Genomic DNA, 16,782 nt, shown 5'->3' with positions numbered 1-16,782 from the left:
TATGTTCCCAAAAATGGCTAAGGCCACATCCTCTAGGCATTTTATTAGGATTCTAATCCTTTAAAATTGTATTTAACCAACTAAGCTTCTGCAAGTATAAAACATAATCACGTGTTAACTGCTATACCTAATTTAAATACCTGCAGATTCTGCAGAACCTATTGCAGAAAATATAAGAGAACAGTCAGCTGCTAGTCCAATGTTAGAAGTGAAATAGTAAGTCTGCATTTTGCAAATGGCTTATGCATCCTTCTTTATATTCTTTGTTTGAGGAGAACCTGCCTTTAAGACAGTCCCAGTGCCAAAACACTAAGGCACACGGGAGATAGAAAACCTGAATTCATCACTGACTTTTATAAAAATGCAGTGTTATCTGTGCTTTAGCTCTCTGATCTGAAACAAAGAAAAACAGAGCAAAAGAATGCATATTATCAATTTCATCTATTTAGGCTGCAATTCTCATGGTTCTGAGATGCTCCGCTCATGAAGCTGTACAGCACCTAGAAGACCTCCTCAGCTGTACCCCACTAACCTAACAGAAAATTGCAGGACTACTATAAATAGTCAGCTTACTTTTAAATCTCATAATTGGTAAGCATTATGCTAGCACACTGGTGAAAAACTCCATTATCTGGGAAGATACTCTGTACACCAGCAAGACTATCTCATGTTTACTAGTCATGAAGCATTCAAACTCTTCCCAGATGCAGGAACTTCAGACGGTTCCTAGCTGATACTGAGGACGACTTCAAAAGAGCCAAGCTTCCCTCCACAGTTCCTCCCGAAATTAAATAGAGATCAGATTTCTAACGCTATCTCATAGCTAAAGAAACCTCAACTATAAAATATATTCCATTATTAAATAAGTGAAGCTTCACATTTCTCAGAGAAAAAAAGTGTTGAAAATAATATTCCCTATACCATCTCTGCTCTGTGACACAGACTAAGCTACAAACTACTTGTGATTCTTTGAGTAGAAGAGTGTCCATTTTTTAAAACACCCCAAACTGCTTCACAAACTGAGCACAGAAAGTCTGGATTTCTACAGAAATTCTCAGCCCAAATACTGCAGAGAGGAAATGCAATCTTAATTCTATTAATTACTGTTTTCATTGTTTTCTCAATCTTTTAAGACATAAATCAAAACCACCAGGAAAACTAAGAACTCTATTCAGAATAATAATAAAAAAAAATAATTATTATTTTAGAACTCCCAGACTGAATGCTGTGAAATGTGGAATCCAGAGGATGGAAGAAAAGGCTAGACATTATGCAAAGAAATCCAGAAAAATTAACATATAACATGAAATTGAAAGGAGCATGGAATACCTGCAATATACTGTCCAGATCGAATATTTGGATATAGCTGTAAATATCAAATAAAACTCTGGTCCACGGAGAAACATTTCTAGGGTCTAAATACTAAAAAACATTATGCTGCTGTTAGGGAAGACATAGTAACACACAATATTTGCCATCAAGAAAGCATTTCCACTTATTAAAAAAAAAAAATAAAGAAATAAAAAGAAAGAAAAAAAGCAGATGAATTCTTTACCTGCAAAACGCAGCGGTGCATCCTTGTCCAGAGCTATTAAGGGGGGGTCCAAGAGTACTGTGTTGTCATTTTCTGTAACTATACCATGATACGTTGTTTCAATCCATGGTTTGTGCTTGTTAACTAAAAGGAAAAAAAAATAATAAAAAAAATACAAGATTAAGAATTTTTAAACTAAGGTCTTCTTAAAAAGGCATTGCAATACCTACTTCATTTTTTCTTCCTCTAAATCTGAATCAACATTTGACTAAATTCAAAAATCTGGGACAAAATCCTGGCTAAGAAAAAAATCAGTGTCCCTGTAGGCTTTCCAAAACTAACTCCGAAAATCTAAATTAGTCTCTTTTAACTACGATGGGATTTAAGATGCCCCTGAAGTGCAATTCAAAAACCTTTTAACAGTGATGGGGAGCTGCTGTCATCAGTGCCAACACAACACTAGAAAACACACATTCAGCACCAGACCAAAATAGACCGGCCAACAGGAACCACGTGGGTTTGTTTAAGCTCTGCTTCTCTCCAGTTGGTAGGTTATCCTTCAGAGTACAGGTATTACCAGGGAACACTTCCTCTAGTTTCAGATTTTCTTGTGTTTAAAAATATTATGAGAACAAATAGAAGAAAGATCAAACTTAACTAGTTTTTACACAGGCCTTTTCTGATATCTAATAGAATGCCTTGAAACCTAAGTAAAACACAGACTACTTTTTATACCACCCATGCAGTAGTTGCTTTAGGAGACGGGGAAGCTCCACTAAAGCAGCACCCATGAAAGCATTCTTCAACTCTGCATAAAGGACTCTTATAGTCCTCTGATGGCCTGAGCAAGTTTAAGATGACTGGTCTTCCTCTGCTGCAAAGAATCTCAGTATCTTTCACTGTCAGCTTGCAAAATAGTTTTTTCAAGAACATCATGAAAGATGCAAGACAAAATCATATGTTACCTACTAGATTACCATCTACTACTTGGCAATTCGATGTGAGAAAGACTTAGTTGTTATTTATCTTTATGGCATACTTGTTAAAGATAAATACAGCTCTTATTCCATAGAGCCAGCAAATGTGGTGTAACAACTACTTTCTCTTGACAGCTGAATATTTTTTCCCTTGGTCTAAGCTCTCTTCATGCTGAGATCCTAACATGCATCAGTTCCACCTAAACTGTTTGGGGCAAGGTATATCTATCATTTCCTAAAACCTCTTAGGCTACCATGTACTCTTCTTGCTTATTGAATTAATACTAATTGCTCAGATGTAATTCTGGAAGGCTGTATGTAGCTAGCTGCTTAGACCCTTTGGAAAACATTCACTCGGATGCCTCAAAAACTGTTGCACAGAGCCTATGTGACAACTAGCACACTCCTGTGCAGACGAGTCCTGCTATTTCACCCTGCTGCAGAATTATACAAGCAGACTGTCAAAAGAGGCAGGGATGCAAGGCTAACCTAAAGTTTTGAATCCTGCCTCTCCAACATGCTAAAATGCATTCAAGATGTCTGTCATATGCTTATCCTGGGAAATTAAAGAAGAAAAAAAAGGTGATAAAATGACACTCAAACCAGTGATTAAACCTAGATGGAGAGAACTCATATGGGAAGCCATAACATTCTCCCAATATGCCTTCATCTGCCATCTTTTACTGGTTAGCAGCAACAAACTGATAGACAGGATATAACCTCTTCATACATCATGATTCAGCAAGAGAGAATTTGCAATGAACTATTTTAATGCAGAGTGTTTAATTACCGCCGTGTGGTTTTACTCAATATGGCAACACTATCTTTATTGCCTCAATACACTCACATGGGCATGCTTTCAATATTCAGCATACCGAATAGCCAGCTAAATGTCAGCCACATTGTTCTATTTACCCAGAGAAGTACACAGCTGCAGCACCCTCCAAGGAACTTGGTGTTTTAAAACAAACTTCATCGCGTTCAAAGGGACCAACACATCATTCCTCCCTCTGAGGGAAGGCGCCAGTAACTGTTAGAAGTGTCTCTAATTGAAACAGGTCTCCTAATTCGGATCTGGTTTAAACCGTAAGTGCATCACTACTAAAGCAACAGCAGTTAGAAGCACAAGAAGGATGCAGTTGTGTATTTTTGTCGGTGTACCTGTGGCAGTTATACCTTGACTGAACATTTCAGAGGCCTTTCATCTGCTCAGCTTAGTCTTTACAAGATCTAGTATGAAATACAAGAACAGATTTCTGCCAGAAAAAAAAAAAAAAAGCTTCTCCATTCTAATGCTTCTAAATGTAGTTGTTGGTTGTTTTTTTTAAAGCTTTGAGAAAACTCTCCTAATTTAGCAAGCTATGGTAAATCCCATTACAGTAGGGTAGGGAGTTCTATAAAAGCTTAAAGTACCATAACCACATATGAACACAATTATGATGAGCATGCTAAGCGTCTGCAAAGTCTAGTGAACCTTCAAACAACAGGCCCAGTTAAAAGCAAAGTCATGTCATTTTATTGTGCCGTAGACAAAATCATAAAGCTTAAAACCCTTTGTGTTTAGGAAGGCTAAAACATCACCGGATTTTAAAACATAAAGCTGAAATCCCTTTGTGTTTATGAAGGCTAAACATCACTGGGTTTTAAATCACTAACCAAACTTACTGCTGAGCATCCAGGAAAGGCCCGTTATCCGGACTTGTGATCTCCAGACTCTAGCATAACCACCTACTGTACGAAATTCTCAATCTGTTATGTGAAATACAAGGCCAAGCTTAGGAGCAGTACGTTTCTGCTTCCCTTGAACCAACTGTGGATAATATCAGCTGGCTTAAATACTATTAAATGCTAGACTGAAACCTATTCTTTCACATTTTTTCCCCTGTAAACGATACAAAATACCTGGAATCTGCAGAAAAAGTTTTCCAAAGCTACACTGCTAACTGCAAACTGAAACAGTCAGCCTGTTCCAAGCTTGACACTAACAAAGTGTCCTGAGCTGTTAATCTCTTGCCATTTAACTAGGATAAACTACACTGGTTTCCTTGAAATACAATATTCACACTATCTGGGAGAGCCTCAACTGGAATCTGCTGTAAATCCCAACTAGCATTTAATGCAGTCAAGTGGAGGAAGCTTCCCTAGCAATCTTCAGCAACCTGTCCTTCCATTTAGTTTTTAGCAGCCAAGAATTTTTATAAACAGCTAGGCATACCTCTTTTTCCTAGTAGCAAAAGGAGTTGTAAAGCTCATGCTAGAGCCTTTACTGCTACTGGGCAATGACCGAACGTGCATCTGCGAGGTGAGCACAGCCACCTGTTCAACTCAACCTGGTTTATCTAAAGATAATTGCTGCTAAGCTGTGGGAGGAAAGACAAAGTATGTGTGCTTTGAACACAGGTTTTTAAAATACCATCCACTCTAGGTGGGTATGCTCAGTTTCCCATGAAACTGAACAGAACAGCTTTTATTAATACCAACTCAAACAACTGCCGACTGTTCTGCAAAAAGAGAATATATCCTAAAGAAAGGATGCTTCCCCAAGAGCAAGGGCTGATGCTGCAGAATGCAATCCATCAGATCAACCAGCAGCAATCCTTTCCTGCTGCTTTAAAGAATTAATAAATGTAAATGCACGTGTTGGACAGGACACTGGGGTTCAGGGCTAGACTTTAATAAAAAGCTACAGTTTTAATCCAACTGAACTCAGTGCTGGTATTTGGATGTGAACACATTAAAGTTAAATATACTTAACGCAGTCCCTTCTGAGGACTTCAGTTATCTTCTTACAAGTGGTCAGAAGTTCATTTGACTTAAATGGGATCTGGCACCTACGTAACTGCAGATTTAGAGACATCTCAACCTGAAAGGGCTGTCACTGACAACAGTTTTTTCTTCTGGATATCAACTTCAAATACATGGTGTTGTTCAGCTGTGCGACATGTTTTTAGATCAAGATGATGTATATCAAAACAAATTTGTAAGAATTAACAGATAAAACAGATTGAATGAACTCAGTAAGAGGTATTAGGCACTTTGATAGCTAGATGCTTAAATGACAGTAGATAAAATATTCACTTTTAAAATTCACCTTTGAGACTTCATGAACAATCCAGAAATGCACGAAGATACTCTCTGACAATTTGAACAAATTGCACTCAGCGACCTAAGTAAATTGTCCTTCTTTCCTGCCCTAAAGGTCTGACAAAATGTTGATTAGTGTACCTCTTCTGTGTGACTGTCTTCCTCTTGGTGTAAGAGAATACACACATGCCTTTCGGTGAGACAATAAAAACACTAAAGCTTGAATATTTGTAAGTTAGCACCGATCTGATGAAATTTCAAGCAACATCAGTATGAGAAAAAGTTTATGTGGTAGATAACCAGAGAAAAATATAGCTCAGCCAAGAAATAAAGGATGTACACAGTAAAACATACTTTCTCCACCCTGAAAGCAAAGTTTAATAAGAAAGGGTGTAGCATGGTGTGATTATGTGTGTTCTCTTCCTGCCCTACACTCACCAGCCGACAATTCAGAGCCGTGCCTCTATTTTCTGTTAGAAAAGGGTAAGGATTAACCTTGCATATAAACAACTTGAAATACATCAGTGATAATGAAAAGATCTATTTTCTTTGTTTATTTAAGTAGGTCTCATACCTAGGATTTTACCAAAAATCGTCATCTTGTAACCGGCTACAAACAATGAGATAAAACTGAACATAAGTTCTGCTAAAACACTGAATTTCTTGATATTATGGATTTTTTTATAATCTATAGCATGGGTTTTAAAGATGAACTACAATTTCTATTACTGGGACGTAAAAACTATAGGCTGTAACAAAATATAGAGGGATAAATCTGCAGTAGGAGAGGGACTGGGTAAGGGGCAAGGGCATACACCAACATTAACCTCTAAGGTGCTTAGATGCAGGAAATGCAGGTGGTTGAAATTCATTCCACAGTTCCAGATTGCTATCTCAGATTCTCTACCACAGTTAAGGAGCCCTTGTAATTTATGTTCTCGGAGCTCAACTGTCATATATCAGGAGCACAAGGTAATGTTTGTAAATTAAGCTATCAGTGCTTATAGCTTAAGCTTGGACAATTAGCACTAATTCTCCAAACACTACATTCAGACTAACGGCTGTAGGAATTCAACAGGTTTATTAAAATATATTCTGCCTAGAGAAAATTCTCTGGTTTATCACCACTTGCAGTGGGTTTCCTGTTCTACATGGAACCAGTTGCTTAAATCCAATTTTATTTGGGCAAAGACACATGGAGATTTTGCTAAAAGCCTGAAACGATAGAACATGTAAATGACAGATGAGAAACGAGTTGCTTATTTATTTTTATTACCCACAGCTACAGCAGAAGAAATATTCAGAGCACCAAATATCTTAAAATGAAGATATAGTGACCAAATTCCAATTTGGATAAAAGCCTCGCAAGGAAAACAGCAAAATAAAAAATATCCCAGCACAAAATAGCCTAAATAGGATTGAGGCAAAAAAAAAGCCTTCATTTTTTAAATGAAATTCAAAATGTTTTAAACTAAATGCAAACACCAAAATAGAAAACATAAGCCTTTAACTGTAAACATAAATTTAATACATATTCTCTTAAATGTTGCTAGTTATAGTGCAGAAGCTGAAATCACTTTCTAACTGTTGTCATATTTATAAACTTGACTCCTTGAAAGGGAATCTAATTTACAAATAGAGCAAATATCATCTCAGTATAGCCAGCGCTTCTGGCTGTACTTGTTGACTCCTTTTAAAAACAGGGAAACCAACTGGGAGTAGTAGCAGCAACTTGTTTTCAATCTGAGTACAAAGCAAGTGAGATGAGACCTAATGCCATAAACAAAGGCCAGAAAGACAGTTCTTCCAAGGCACTGAGGTTTTCTAATAATCCTTTCTTAAGGCTCCTAAGGAGGTTTAGTTCCTAGTGAAGCCAATGGGAGTCAACCAGCATGAATCAAATAAATTAGAGTGCAAAACAAGATTTAAGACCAAAGCTTCTGACTTACTGAACTCTCCCATGTTTTGAAGCATCACTTCTGTCTCTGACGATAACGATAATGCAACAAGATGGATGCCCCTTAATATCATAAACAAAATTTCATAGAGAATGCTCTAAACACAATGAAACAGAATGAGAGATAAGGCTCAGAAAAATGATGAAAGGGCTTTTGTTCAGAAAAAGTCAATGACTACGTAATTTTTTTTCCACTCTCTAAAACAGTTTCATAGCTATGAGCCAGCAAGTTATCAAGTATTTACATTTCCACAGCAGAAAATGCTGTTTTACCCAGAATACCAGACTAACTTAATCCGTTTGGGACAAGATGTTCATGTTATTTTGTCCTGAGGCCTGACCTGGGTTTAACTTCAAGCCTTCCATCTTCCACCAGAAATGGAAGTCCTGGAGCCTAGCTTCTGACCTCAAAAAAAATCTTTCCAGTGATCTGAAACTTCTGATTTCAAGTCTATAAAAACATTAATTTCTCAAACCAAAGATACAAGTAAGAGTCTAGAAAGTTTCTATTGATAAATTTTCCTGCTAACTTGGCACAGACAGCACAACCTGCAGTCTAACAACCTGGGAAATGGCAACTGGCAATGACAGCATCCTAACCACACAGCAAAGGATGCTAGCTCAGACCACCACTCCTCCATTTCGATTTCCACAGCAGTGTTAGTTTATACACAATATAAATAAAAAAACAGATGAAAAAAATCTGCTAGTTATTTGATCTGAGCAGATGACTCTAAATTGTGCTTTCCTAAGCATTATGCATCACAGAAATTTCTAGCATTGGTTACTTTTGCCTCCTCTCAGTGGTCTCTTACTTTCATAAATCCTTAGGGGAAATAAAACAACCACCACCAAACTGTCTCTTCATAATGCTTAAAGGTATTCTTAAAACTTCTCTCCCACTAAAAAAGAGAAAGAAACCTAACCACCAGCCATATACTATAAAGGCTGTTCCTATGTCAAACAAATATCTGCAGTAAAACAGTGGTAGTGACAAAGTGGTTTGTGGTTTGGATTTAAGACATTTATATTACCAGATAACTTCCTGAAATAATCACAAATCAGAGTACTTTTTTTTTTTTTTTTTGATCAATGCTCTCTCTACCTAAATGACAGTAAATCAGATAGGGTCCAAGGCAACACAGGGCTATAATGCTTGACCTGGTCAGTAACTATGGAAAAAGGAGCCATTAGAGGCACTGCCTTCTCCTCTGGCAAGTCACTCCGTTCCACCTCCCACTTAGCTCTGTTGATAAATACCCAATTAATTCACTTTGATAAAAATAAATATTTCAATGCATTCCTAACTACTGCTTTCCCATTGCAATATTAGTCAAACAAGTTTTGAAGTATTTGGGTCAACCTGACTAATTATAAGATAAATTCAGTTAAATTAAGCATTTTGCACGAACTGGACAGGAATATGCTTCTTCAAAACCTAATACCACCATTTGTATCCCTTAAATTAACTACAGAGGAGATGGTAGGCTCACACCTAACTTTTGTGCAAGAACACAGTCACCAAAAGCTATTTCTGTTTCCTTCCTTCATCACAAAATAAACTGGTTGTTCTAACCCAGGAATATGCAGGACTGAAGAGTGAAACTCACCACTCTGGTCTAGTCCTTCTACTCCATTTCTGCACATTTCTGAACCAAGTGCAATTCAGTTTTCACAGTGTAAAATAAAGCTCAATGACCTTAGTACCAAGGACATTTAAAGTCACAGATTTTTTTTATTTCTAAATAAAAAAGAGAAGCTGTGCTTGAAAGAGATGGAACTGACAATACAGCACAAAACTGGAAGTTTACCATACACACTTCCAAAAAAGTTTCTCCTAACACAGAAATGAAAGTGAATACCCCTTGCAGCCTGCCCTAGTCCAGGTATTCCTGTATTCTCCACAGTTTATTTGTCATTAGATACAGCTTCACATAACATTCTTAAGAGGCCAACCCAGAGCAGCCAAAATATCATGAGAACCAAGCCAAACCCAGGCTCGTATGTTAACTCAGGTATGCGTGATGAAGTTTAACTATGTGCGATGAAGTTTAACAAAACAGGACTTGCAGTCAGCAGCTCTGCATGTCAGACTGAAAACAAGCGCAGCCTCTAACAAAGTGCACGAGAGCTGACTTACAGAGCTGCCCAGTAAAATGCCATCTAAACTTGCCACCCGTTTCCAGGTATGTGCATTAGCTTTCTTTGAAAATGTTTTTTGCTCTTTATTTTATTCATTCTTTCTAATGGAGAAAAGCCCATCAATTCAATGAGGTTGTGTTTCTGTGCTGGTGCAGTAAAAAAATTTGTTTCCAAGAACAGCAGTGAATAGATTGCACTCAAGAGATCTCGTACAGGTAAATTATGGTCACGTTTAAACACCTGGCAGAGCCCTTTATTACAGGAGCAGTTTCTTGATCCTCTGTAGGGAAATTGCAGCAAGATGCATCCTTAATGAGTTGTTTTTAAGATCAGGAACTTCCCTTCAATCTATCCGCAAGCCATTTTAAAGCCCCAGTTCTAATCTGCATTCAAATTACATGCCGGATCCCAAACCTCGTCAGATGATCAGCTGAATCTTGCAGAAATGGCACTCTGGATGCCAGGGATAACCTTCAGGTAGGCAGCGTTTGCAAGCCTCTCACTGAAATCTGCTCGGGAGACCTGCAATGCGTATGCTTTTACTCCCCGAGATCAATCAATAGCCACAAGGCCAGCGTTTTCCCAACGCCGTACCGCCGAGGGCTCAGCGCAGCGACACGGTTATCCCCAGCCACCAAACAAGCCTTCTTTATGTAACCCTGAAGGTGAGGCTCCCCGGGGGGGGCTCCCTGAGGTGTTTTATTCCCCCTTTTCCCACTCGCTCGGCCACCGGGGCTCTCCCCGAGGAGCCCAAACCCCGCGGGGGCTGTGGCACACCCCGCCGGGACAGGGCAGGCCGGCGGCCCCGCCGCATTTTCACAGCTCCAAAACCTCCCCCCCACGGCAACAAGTGACCCCCACGGGGCCGGGGGCGGCCGTTACGGTTACATAACGGCCCCCGGCTGACCTTCGAGGGGGGAAAAAGCGCTGAGGGAACCGTGAAGGTGAGCGCGGAGGGCGATGCTCGCCCCGATACCCCCATGCACACCGCCGCAGGTGCAGAACGAGCCCCCCCCCAAAGCATCCCCTCCCGCAACACCGAGGGGATCAAGGACACCGTGCCCCTTCCTTCCTTCCCCCCAGGCTCTGTTTTTTTTAATTTTTTAATTTTTTTTTTTTTACCTCGAGCGGCCCCGGCTCCTCCGCAGAGCAGCGCGGCCAGCAGCAGCAGGCAGCGGGCGGGGGCCGGCATGGCAGCGCCGAGCGGTGCTGGGGCACCCCCGGCTGGCGGGGCGGCTGTGGCGCCCCCGCTGGTCCGGGCTCCGCTGTGCGGAGGGCTCGGCCCCGAGGAGGAGGAGGAGGAGGAGGAAGGGGAGGGAGGAGAAGCGCTGCGCTGCCCCGCTCCGCTCGCCGGCTCTCTCCTCCCCTCCCTCCCTCCCTCCCCCGCCTCGCTGCCGCGGCGCCCCGCGAGCGGCACCTAAAATGGCGGCCGCCCCCCCCCCCCCCTCCCGAGCCCGTTACCAAGCGGGGGAGGGAGCGAACCAACGGAGCCGGGGAGGGGATACGGGAGAGCCCATGTGAGGGGCGGCCGGGGGGGCAGAAAGGAGCTCGGCCCTGCCCCGGGGGAGCGTTTTTTTGGGGGGTTATTGGTTTATTTTTGGTTTGGGGGTGTGTTTGTACAGCTGAACTTTACCTAAGGGAAAGGGGCTGGTGCCCCGCTGAAGATGCACAGCGGAGTTGAGCGCTGATTAAAAACCCCAACACTCCAGGAAGAGTTAAAACCCTCACAGAGCCATTTAAATTCTTTTACAGATCTTTTTTACACAGATCTTTTTACCAAAAAAATCAGGAAAAAGCTGTTTATTTTTCCTTCTGCTAAGTGACCAGTGTTGCCTCAGGCAGGATGCACAAACCCTCCACACCTGGAGGCAGGGAGCAAGCCAGCACCTGGTGCCACACGCACACACCTTGCTCTGGTTTCTTGGCCGTAAAACTGCAGTCCTGCAGAGATCTGTCTCTTTCAACCACATACACACCTCAGTGCACCACTGCACGCCTCTCCGAGTGCTCATTTTTAGAGCTGGGGACTGACGTTGCGAGGTTTTCCTTGGTGCTCATCCCCACTGCACACACGCTGCAGGGAATGACGGGCCCGTGACGTAGCGCGAGCCCTGCGCAAATGGAGCGAGGGCAGCGCTCGCAGTTTGGGTGAACCCTCTGCAGACTGAGAAACATTTTTTTTTTTTGCCATAGTTTTACTGAGTTTTAACAGTGCAGAGGTCTGTTAATTCTAGCTGGAAACATTTACAAGATCTATCTAAATCGAGACATTTCATAGGAACAATTAAATTACACAACCTCTCCTGTAACAGAAAAGTTATTTGCTCTCTAGTCAAAAATTTCAATTTGAAAATGCTTCAAAAGAAGAAGAAATGCCTTACCACGATTAGAGTTTTGACAGCTAAAATGCAACCAACTTATTTTATAATTAGATATGACTACTCATGTTTTGTACCTATTAGCCATTCCACTCCCACAGTGAAGTAAAAATAAAATCCAGAATGTTCAAGATCCTAGAGATGTGGTATTTATTTTAAAACATATGTGACTTAAATACCAAGTCTGATCTGTTCTAGACCCTCCTCTTCCCACCCCCCAAAGCCAAGCCTGGTGCTGTTAGCATTCTCTGCTCACTACCTGTTTACCCCAAATTTGGGTTGGGGGTCCGGCCATCCAACAGTGAGAAGCCTGCTTATTCATGGTCCTTGATCCATCCCCAAGGTCTCAGCAAGTTGACAGGATTTGGTCTGCAGTAAGATGTAAAATTGGCAAGACAGTTCACGCAGATAAACAAAAGGCGAGCTGTTCTGTCCCCACCGAGGGTTTTTCCATCCTTAAAATCCAGCCATCTTGACTTGCTGTACCTTAAACACATTTGCTAATATGAACGCATGTCGAGCAGAAAAGGAATTTCAAGATAAATAGTGTGGTACACTACACCGAACAGTGCCCCAATTACCATCCTGTGCCTTCACCAAGCAACCAGGTTAGTCCACATTTATTTCATTGACTGTATGATGTAGGCTATCTTCTTTCTCAACAGCTAAGACATTTTCTTTTTTTAAAGGTAAAGCCTCAGTCTAAAACCCCTTGATTTCTCAGCCTAACATATGCTGGATGGCAGATCGTGTCAGAAGAAGCCTGTAGCCCATCTGTTGCCAGATAGCTGAGTCTTTACATTCTGCCAACGCAGCTTCAGCTGATGGTATGCTACATCATGTATTTTTCTTTTGTATGAAGAGTAGAAGGACTGTTCAGCTCAGTATGACTCTCAGACTAGCCTTATCGACTTAATGCTTGAGGAAAAAAACACCCCTATGAGTAAAGATTTGTGAGGCAAGAGGTCATCAGTTAAAATGATTGCCCGCTGGTGAATGCACAATATAACACCTCTTTTGCCCAAGTACTAGATTTAGATTAGGAATAAACAAGTCTGAATACCAAAATGATAGTATCTGAAGAGGGCTTGTAAGTCAGTGGCCAGTGGTCATGCAAATACATACAATCACATATGCTAATACTTTCTGCAAAATATTTTTTTACCTTTAAATTGTAGAACAACTTAGATTCATTAGGTATGGCAGAGAAGATAGATCTCAAAGAGTTGAATTTGCTCCATAGTCCACTCTGTCTGTATAATGCATTAATGTGGGGAAAAGCACTCTACATTTGACCGTAGTAAGAAGGGGACTTCAGTGTTACCATCTGGACTCATCTAAATAATTCTGATTCTGCAGAACTAGAAAGAGGAGACATTTTTAAGGGAATAAATGCTGTGTCCAGGAACACTTTATTTATCGCATAATGACACTATCAGCTCAGAGAAAATAATCAGCTAAATCAGTCATGATGAAACTGGGAAAATTCCAAGGCAGGAGAAGGCATTGATTGCATCTCCCTCTGAGCAAAACTCCTCCGAGTCAGTTGTGACTAAGGCACTGATTCAGTAAAGCCAATAATTCTTTAGCCTGTATTTTAAGCTCAGTTAGATAATTTTGTTTAGTTAGATGACTAACTGGTTTGAACTGGCAATTCAGTCGTTGAGGACCGCTGAATTGCCAGTTCACTATGGATAGTATGGGTACTCCATCTGTGGCAGGGACAACAAATTAAAACTGATCCATGTCACTGCTATGTTCCATTGACAGTTACTCCATAAGTATGGCAAACACAACAACCTCTCAAATACCTACCTTTTATTTTACAAAATAAAATTTGAATTAAATTGCCCTTGAAGCCCACCATGCACCATCCTATTTGCTGTTAAACAATAGCTACACTACTTGTCAGAGGTAACTGAGTTTCACAAGTTGACAGAGATTCTCACTTTCTCTGAAATGCCACATGCCATTATTTCAGAGAAATGCACAGAACTAACTTCAGCACCTTCATTTTTACCACCTATCTCCCTCCTACTCTCCGACCTGCTTCTCAAGCTGAAAAAAAAAAAAACACATTGATTTTGATTTTATTAGTAAGCAACAAAACTGGAACAAATGGCTCCTGGCAGAACATGTTTTCTGTTACAGCTGAAAAACTATTGGACTGATGTCCTTGAAATGCACAGTGTGACTAATGCCCAGCTTGCAAGGACCCAGGAGGACACATATTTATTGCACTTGTCAGAATGAAGCTGAGCAGCCAGAAATGAAAAGATAAGGTGATAGGTAAAAATGAATGCCTATGTCTGCCTGCTACTTAAAGGAAGCTGGTGCATATCATATCTAGAGAAGTGAGGCATACTCAGTGAAGCCAACATTTGGATCTGATTGTTACAGCTCAGGCTTGTAATCACTTTTGAATACACTCAGAATGTGCACCAGTATTTCTAGATATTAGACCTGGACCCTTGTTCCAAAGGGAAGCTGTGAGGAAAGAGTCCAAACTTCAAACAGTCTAGAACTAGGTTGACAAAAATGGTCTAGACTTTAAATAAAGAGGCTAGAACTAGCTGTGGGCTGATTTTTGTCTCAATACTTCAATTAATTTATGCATGCTGGTTTGCTTCCAGATTATGACTGCTTTTAATGGGAAGTTAGAACTCAGAACCTAGCTTTATCTCCTCTTCTGAGCATTTGCTTTATCACAGATCCCCTCAAACCAATTCTGAAAAGGGACTAACTGCTATAGAGACTATGCTGTAACGTAATTAGGCTCATGATAGAGTTGCACATGTAGCCAAGCAAAAATATTACATGAAGGCAACAGCTGACCAGTTTCTGAAAATCTGCATTACAGCTCCACTCTAGCTTCCCCCCCCCCCATTCCCACCGGAGAAAACAATGGGAGAATCCCAAGGTATTTTGCTCATTTAAATTCTAGTATTTTGTGATTCTGATATGGCTTTACCAGACTGAGTCAGGAAGAATGAGCTAGGATGTTATTAACAACAATTCAAGGTGAATATCAAAAATTCATTCTTCACAATGAGAGATGTATGAAACCAGAGTGCTTCTCATAAAGCAAGAGGCAGAAGCGGCATATTTTGGGTCATTCCACAACAGAATGCTACAGCAATGCCCCTACTAGCTTGAGGAGAAAACACACAAATGACCTACTGCATCTTTTCTAGCCTTGTTGTCCCTAATATACAGAGTTGCAATCCTCTGACCATACAAAGGCATTAAATTCATGTGCTTTTAGATTTAGTGATGATTTTGTCTTTTTTCTTTAACACTTTGGAACCTGACTGTATATATTACAGAGGAAAGAATTAGGGGACTGGTTTTCCCCACGCTTGAACATTTCTAGAACTGCTTTGATCATGTGTGAGAATTGATTTAGGGGATGCAAATGAAGGCCCTGGCAATCTGAAGAAGCAAATCTTCTCCCCTGACATTTCTGAACATTCAGAGAATTCTCAACAAGCCATTGAAGTATGGGTTTATCAGAGAGACAAAAAGAAAATTCAATGAGCAAAGAAGTACATAAAAACCACTAGCTTCCTCACAAGAAAACCATTAGCATTAGCAATCTTTCCACCTTGTTTATCCCTTTTTTCCCATTTAGACTTACTATTGCAAAATATGCATCTAAAAACATGAAAGCAATGAAGGAAAGATGCAAGTCTTTCCTTACTAAGAGAGGGACTGAATATTCTGCAACATGATTATAATATTTTACAACTCATTAGCACCTACCATCCTAGGATCTCCAAGCATTTTACAAGCGTTAATTAATGCACTCTCACAATACTTCTATGAAGTAGAAAGGCAGGTGTGCAGGTATTGTGATGACAGGTGTATTACAATAGAATAAGACAATTTCTAGGCTCTTCATTTGCATATTTAGGAAAGCAGAGCACAAAGAGTGCAGGTAATGTTAAGAAATACCGTAACACCTTGAAATACCTTGAACCGCACGCAGACAGACAGGCTTTCAAGTGCTTAGATAAAAAGCCATACTTGACTGAAGGCCCTCAAGAAAATTTATGCTTTTTAAACATGGGCCTTTGCATCTAGTACCACAGTAGCTATTTTAAGTTGTGACAGATAAATAAGAATGAAGTCTGAATGAAACTGGATCTATTTCTTAAAAGACTGATTTCTTTATTTCAAGGGGTACAGGGACCTTCTGAATCCCTGAAATCACCATGGCCTCTAAATAGCATTAAATAAATTATTTATAAAGCTTAGTAAGGCACTGCTAAAGACAAAGAGGGAGACAGCAAGTGAAACAGGCAGCAGAAATAAATTTACTAATCATCCTCTAACTCGATTAAATAAAAAAAAAATAAAGTCAGGTGCTAGATGAGCCTTTCTAGAATCCATGCCCATAAAAAAAAACAAGGACTTTTGTGGTTCTATGCTGTTTTACTGAGCTAACCTGCCTTGAAGATCACCATAGTGGGCTATATCCACATTAACAACTGCTTTAACTTCGTCACTTACACAGAAAACTGAATGATTTATGCTGGGGAAAAAAAAAAAAAAAAAAGTTAAGAATCTTGCATTGCCTTTCTAGTTCTTTCACAAATTGCCCTCCTGGGTCAGGAACTAATTCTTTCCCTACCTGTTTCTTATCTGACAACATAAGTGAAGTCATACATATATATAATATATAAAAGTATGGATGGATAAGCTAACATT

General features: G+C 40.2%; 1 protein-coding gene across 4 annotated transcripts in view; it reads right to left on the bottom strand.

Moving 5' to 3' along the window:
• CLSTN1 (calsyntenin 1) overlaps positions 1–11,103 on the bottom strand; it is a 39,044-nt gene extending 27,941 nt beyond the window's left edge. For 2 of the 4 annotated variants that reach the window (XM_068658586.1, XM_068658589.1), the window contains exons 1-2: positions 10,817–11,102; positions 1,556–1,678 (exon numbers count right to left, since the gene is read on the bottom strand). In XM_068658586.1, coding sequence (XP_068514687.1) covers positions 1,556–1,678; positions 10,817–10,886 — 193 coding nt within the window. In that variant the 5' untranslated portion in view covers positions 10,887–11,102. Of the gene's footprint in view, positions 1–1,555; positions 1,679–10,816 lie in introns of all 4 variants that reach the window. The other 2 variants (XM_068658587.1, XM_068658590.1) reach the window with 2 other exon arrangements.
• Positions 11,104–16,782: the final 5,679 nt, after the last annotated feature.

The sequence above is a fragment of the Anas acuta genome, chromosome 22 (assembly GCF_963932015.1).
Source record: "Anas acuta chromosome 22, bAnaAcu1.1, whole genome shotgun sequence".
Lineage (NCBI taxonomy): Eukaryota > Metazoa > Chordata > Aves > Anseriformes > Anatidae > Anas > Anas acuta.
The sequence above is the reverse complement of the archived record's forward strand: the minus strand, read 5'-3'. Positions and strand labels throughout refer to the sequence as shown.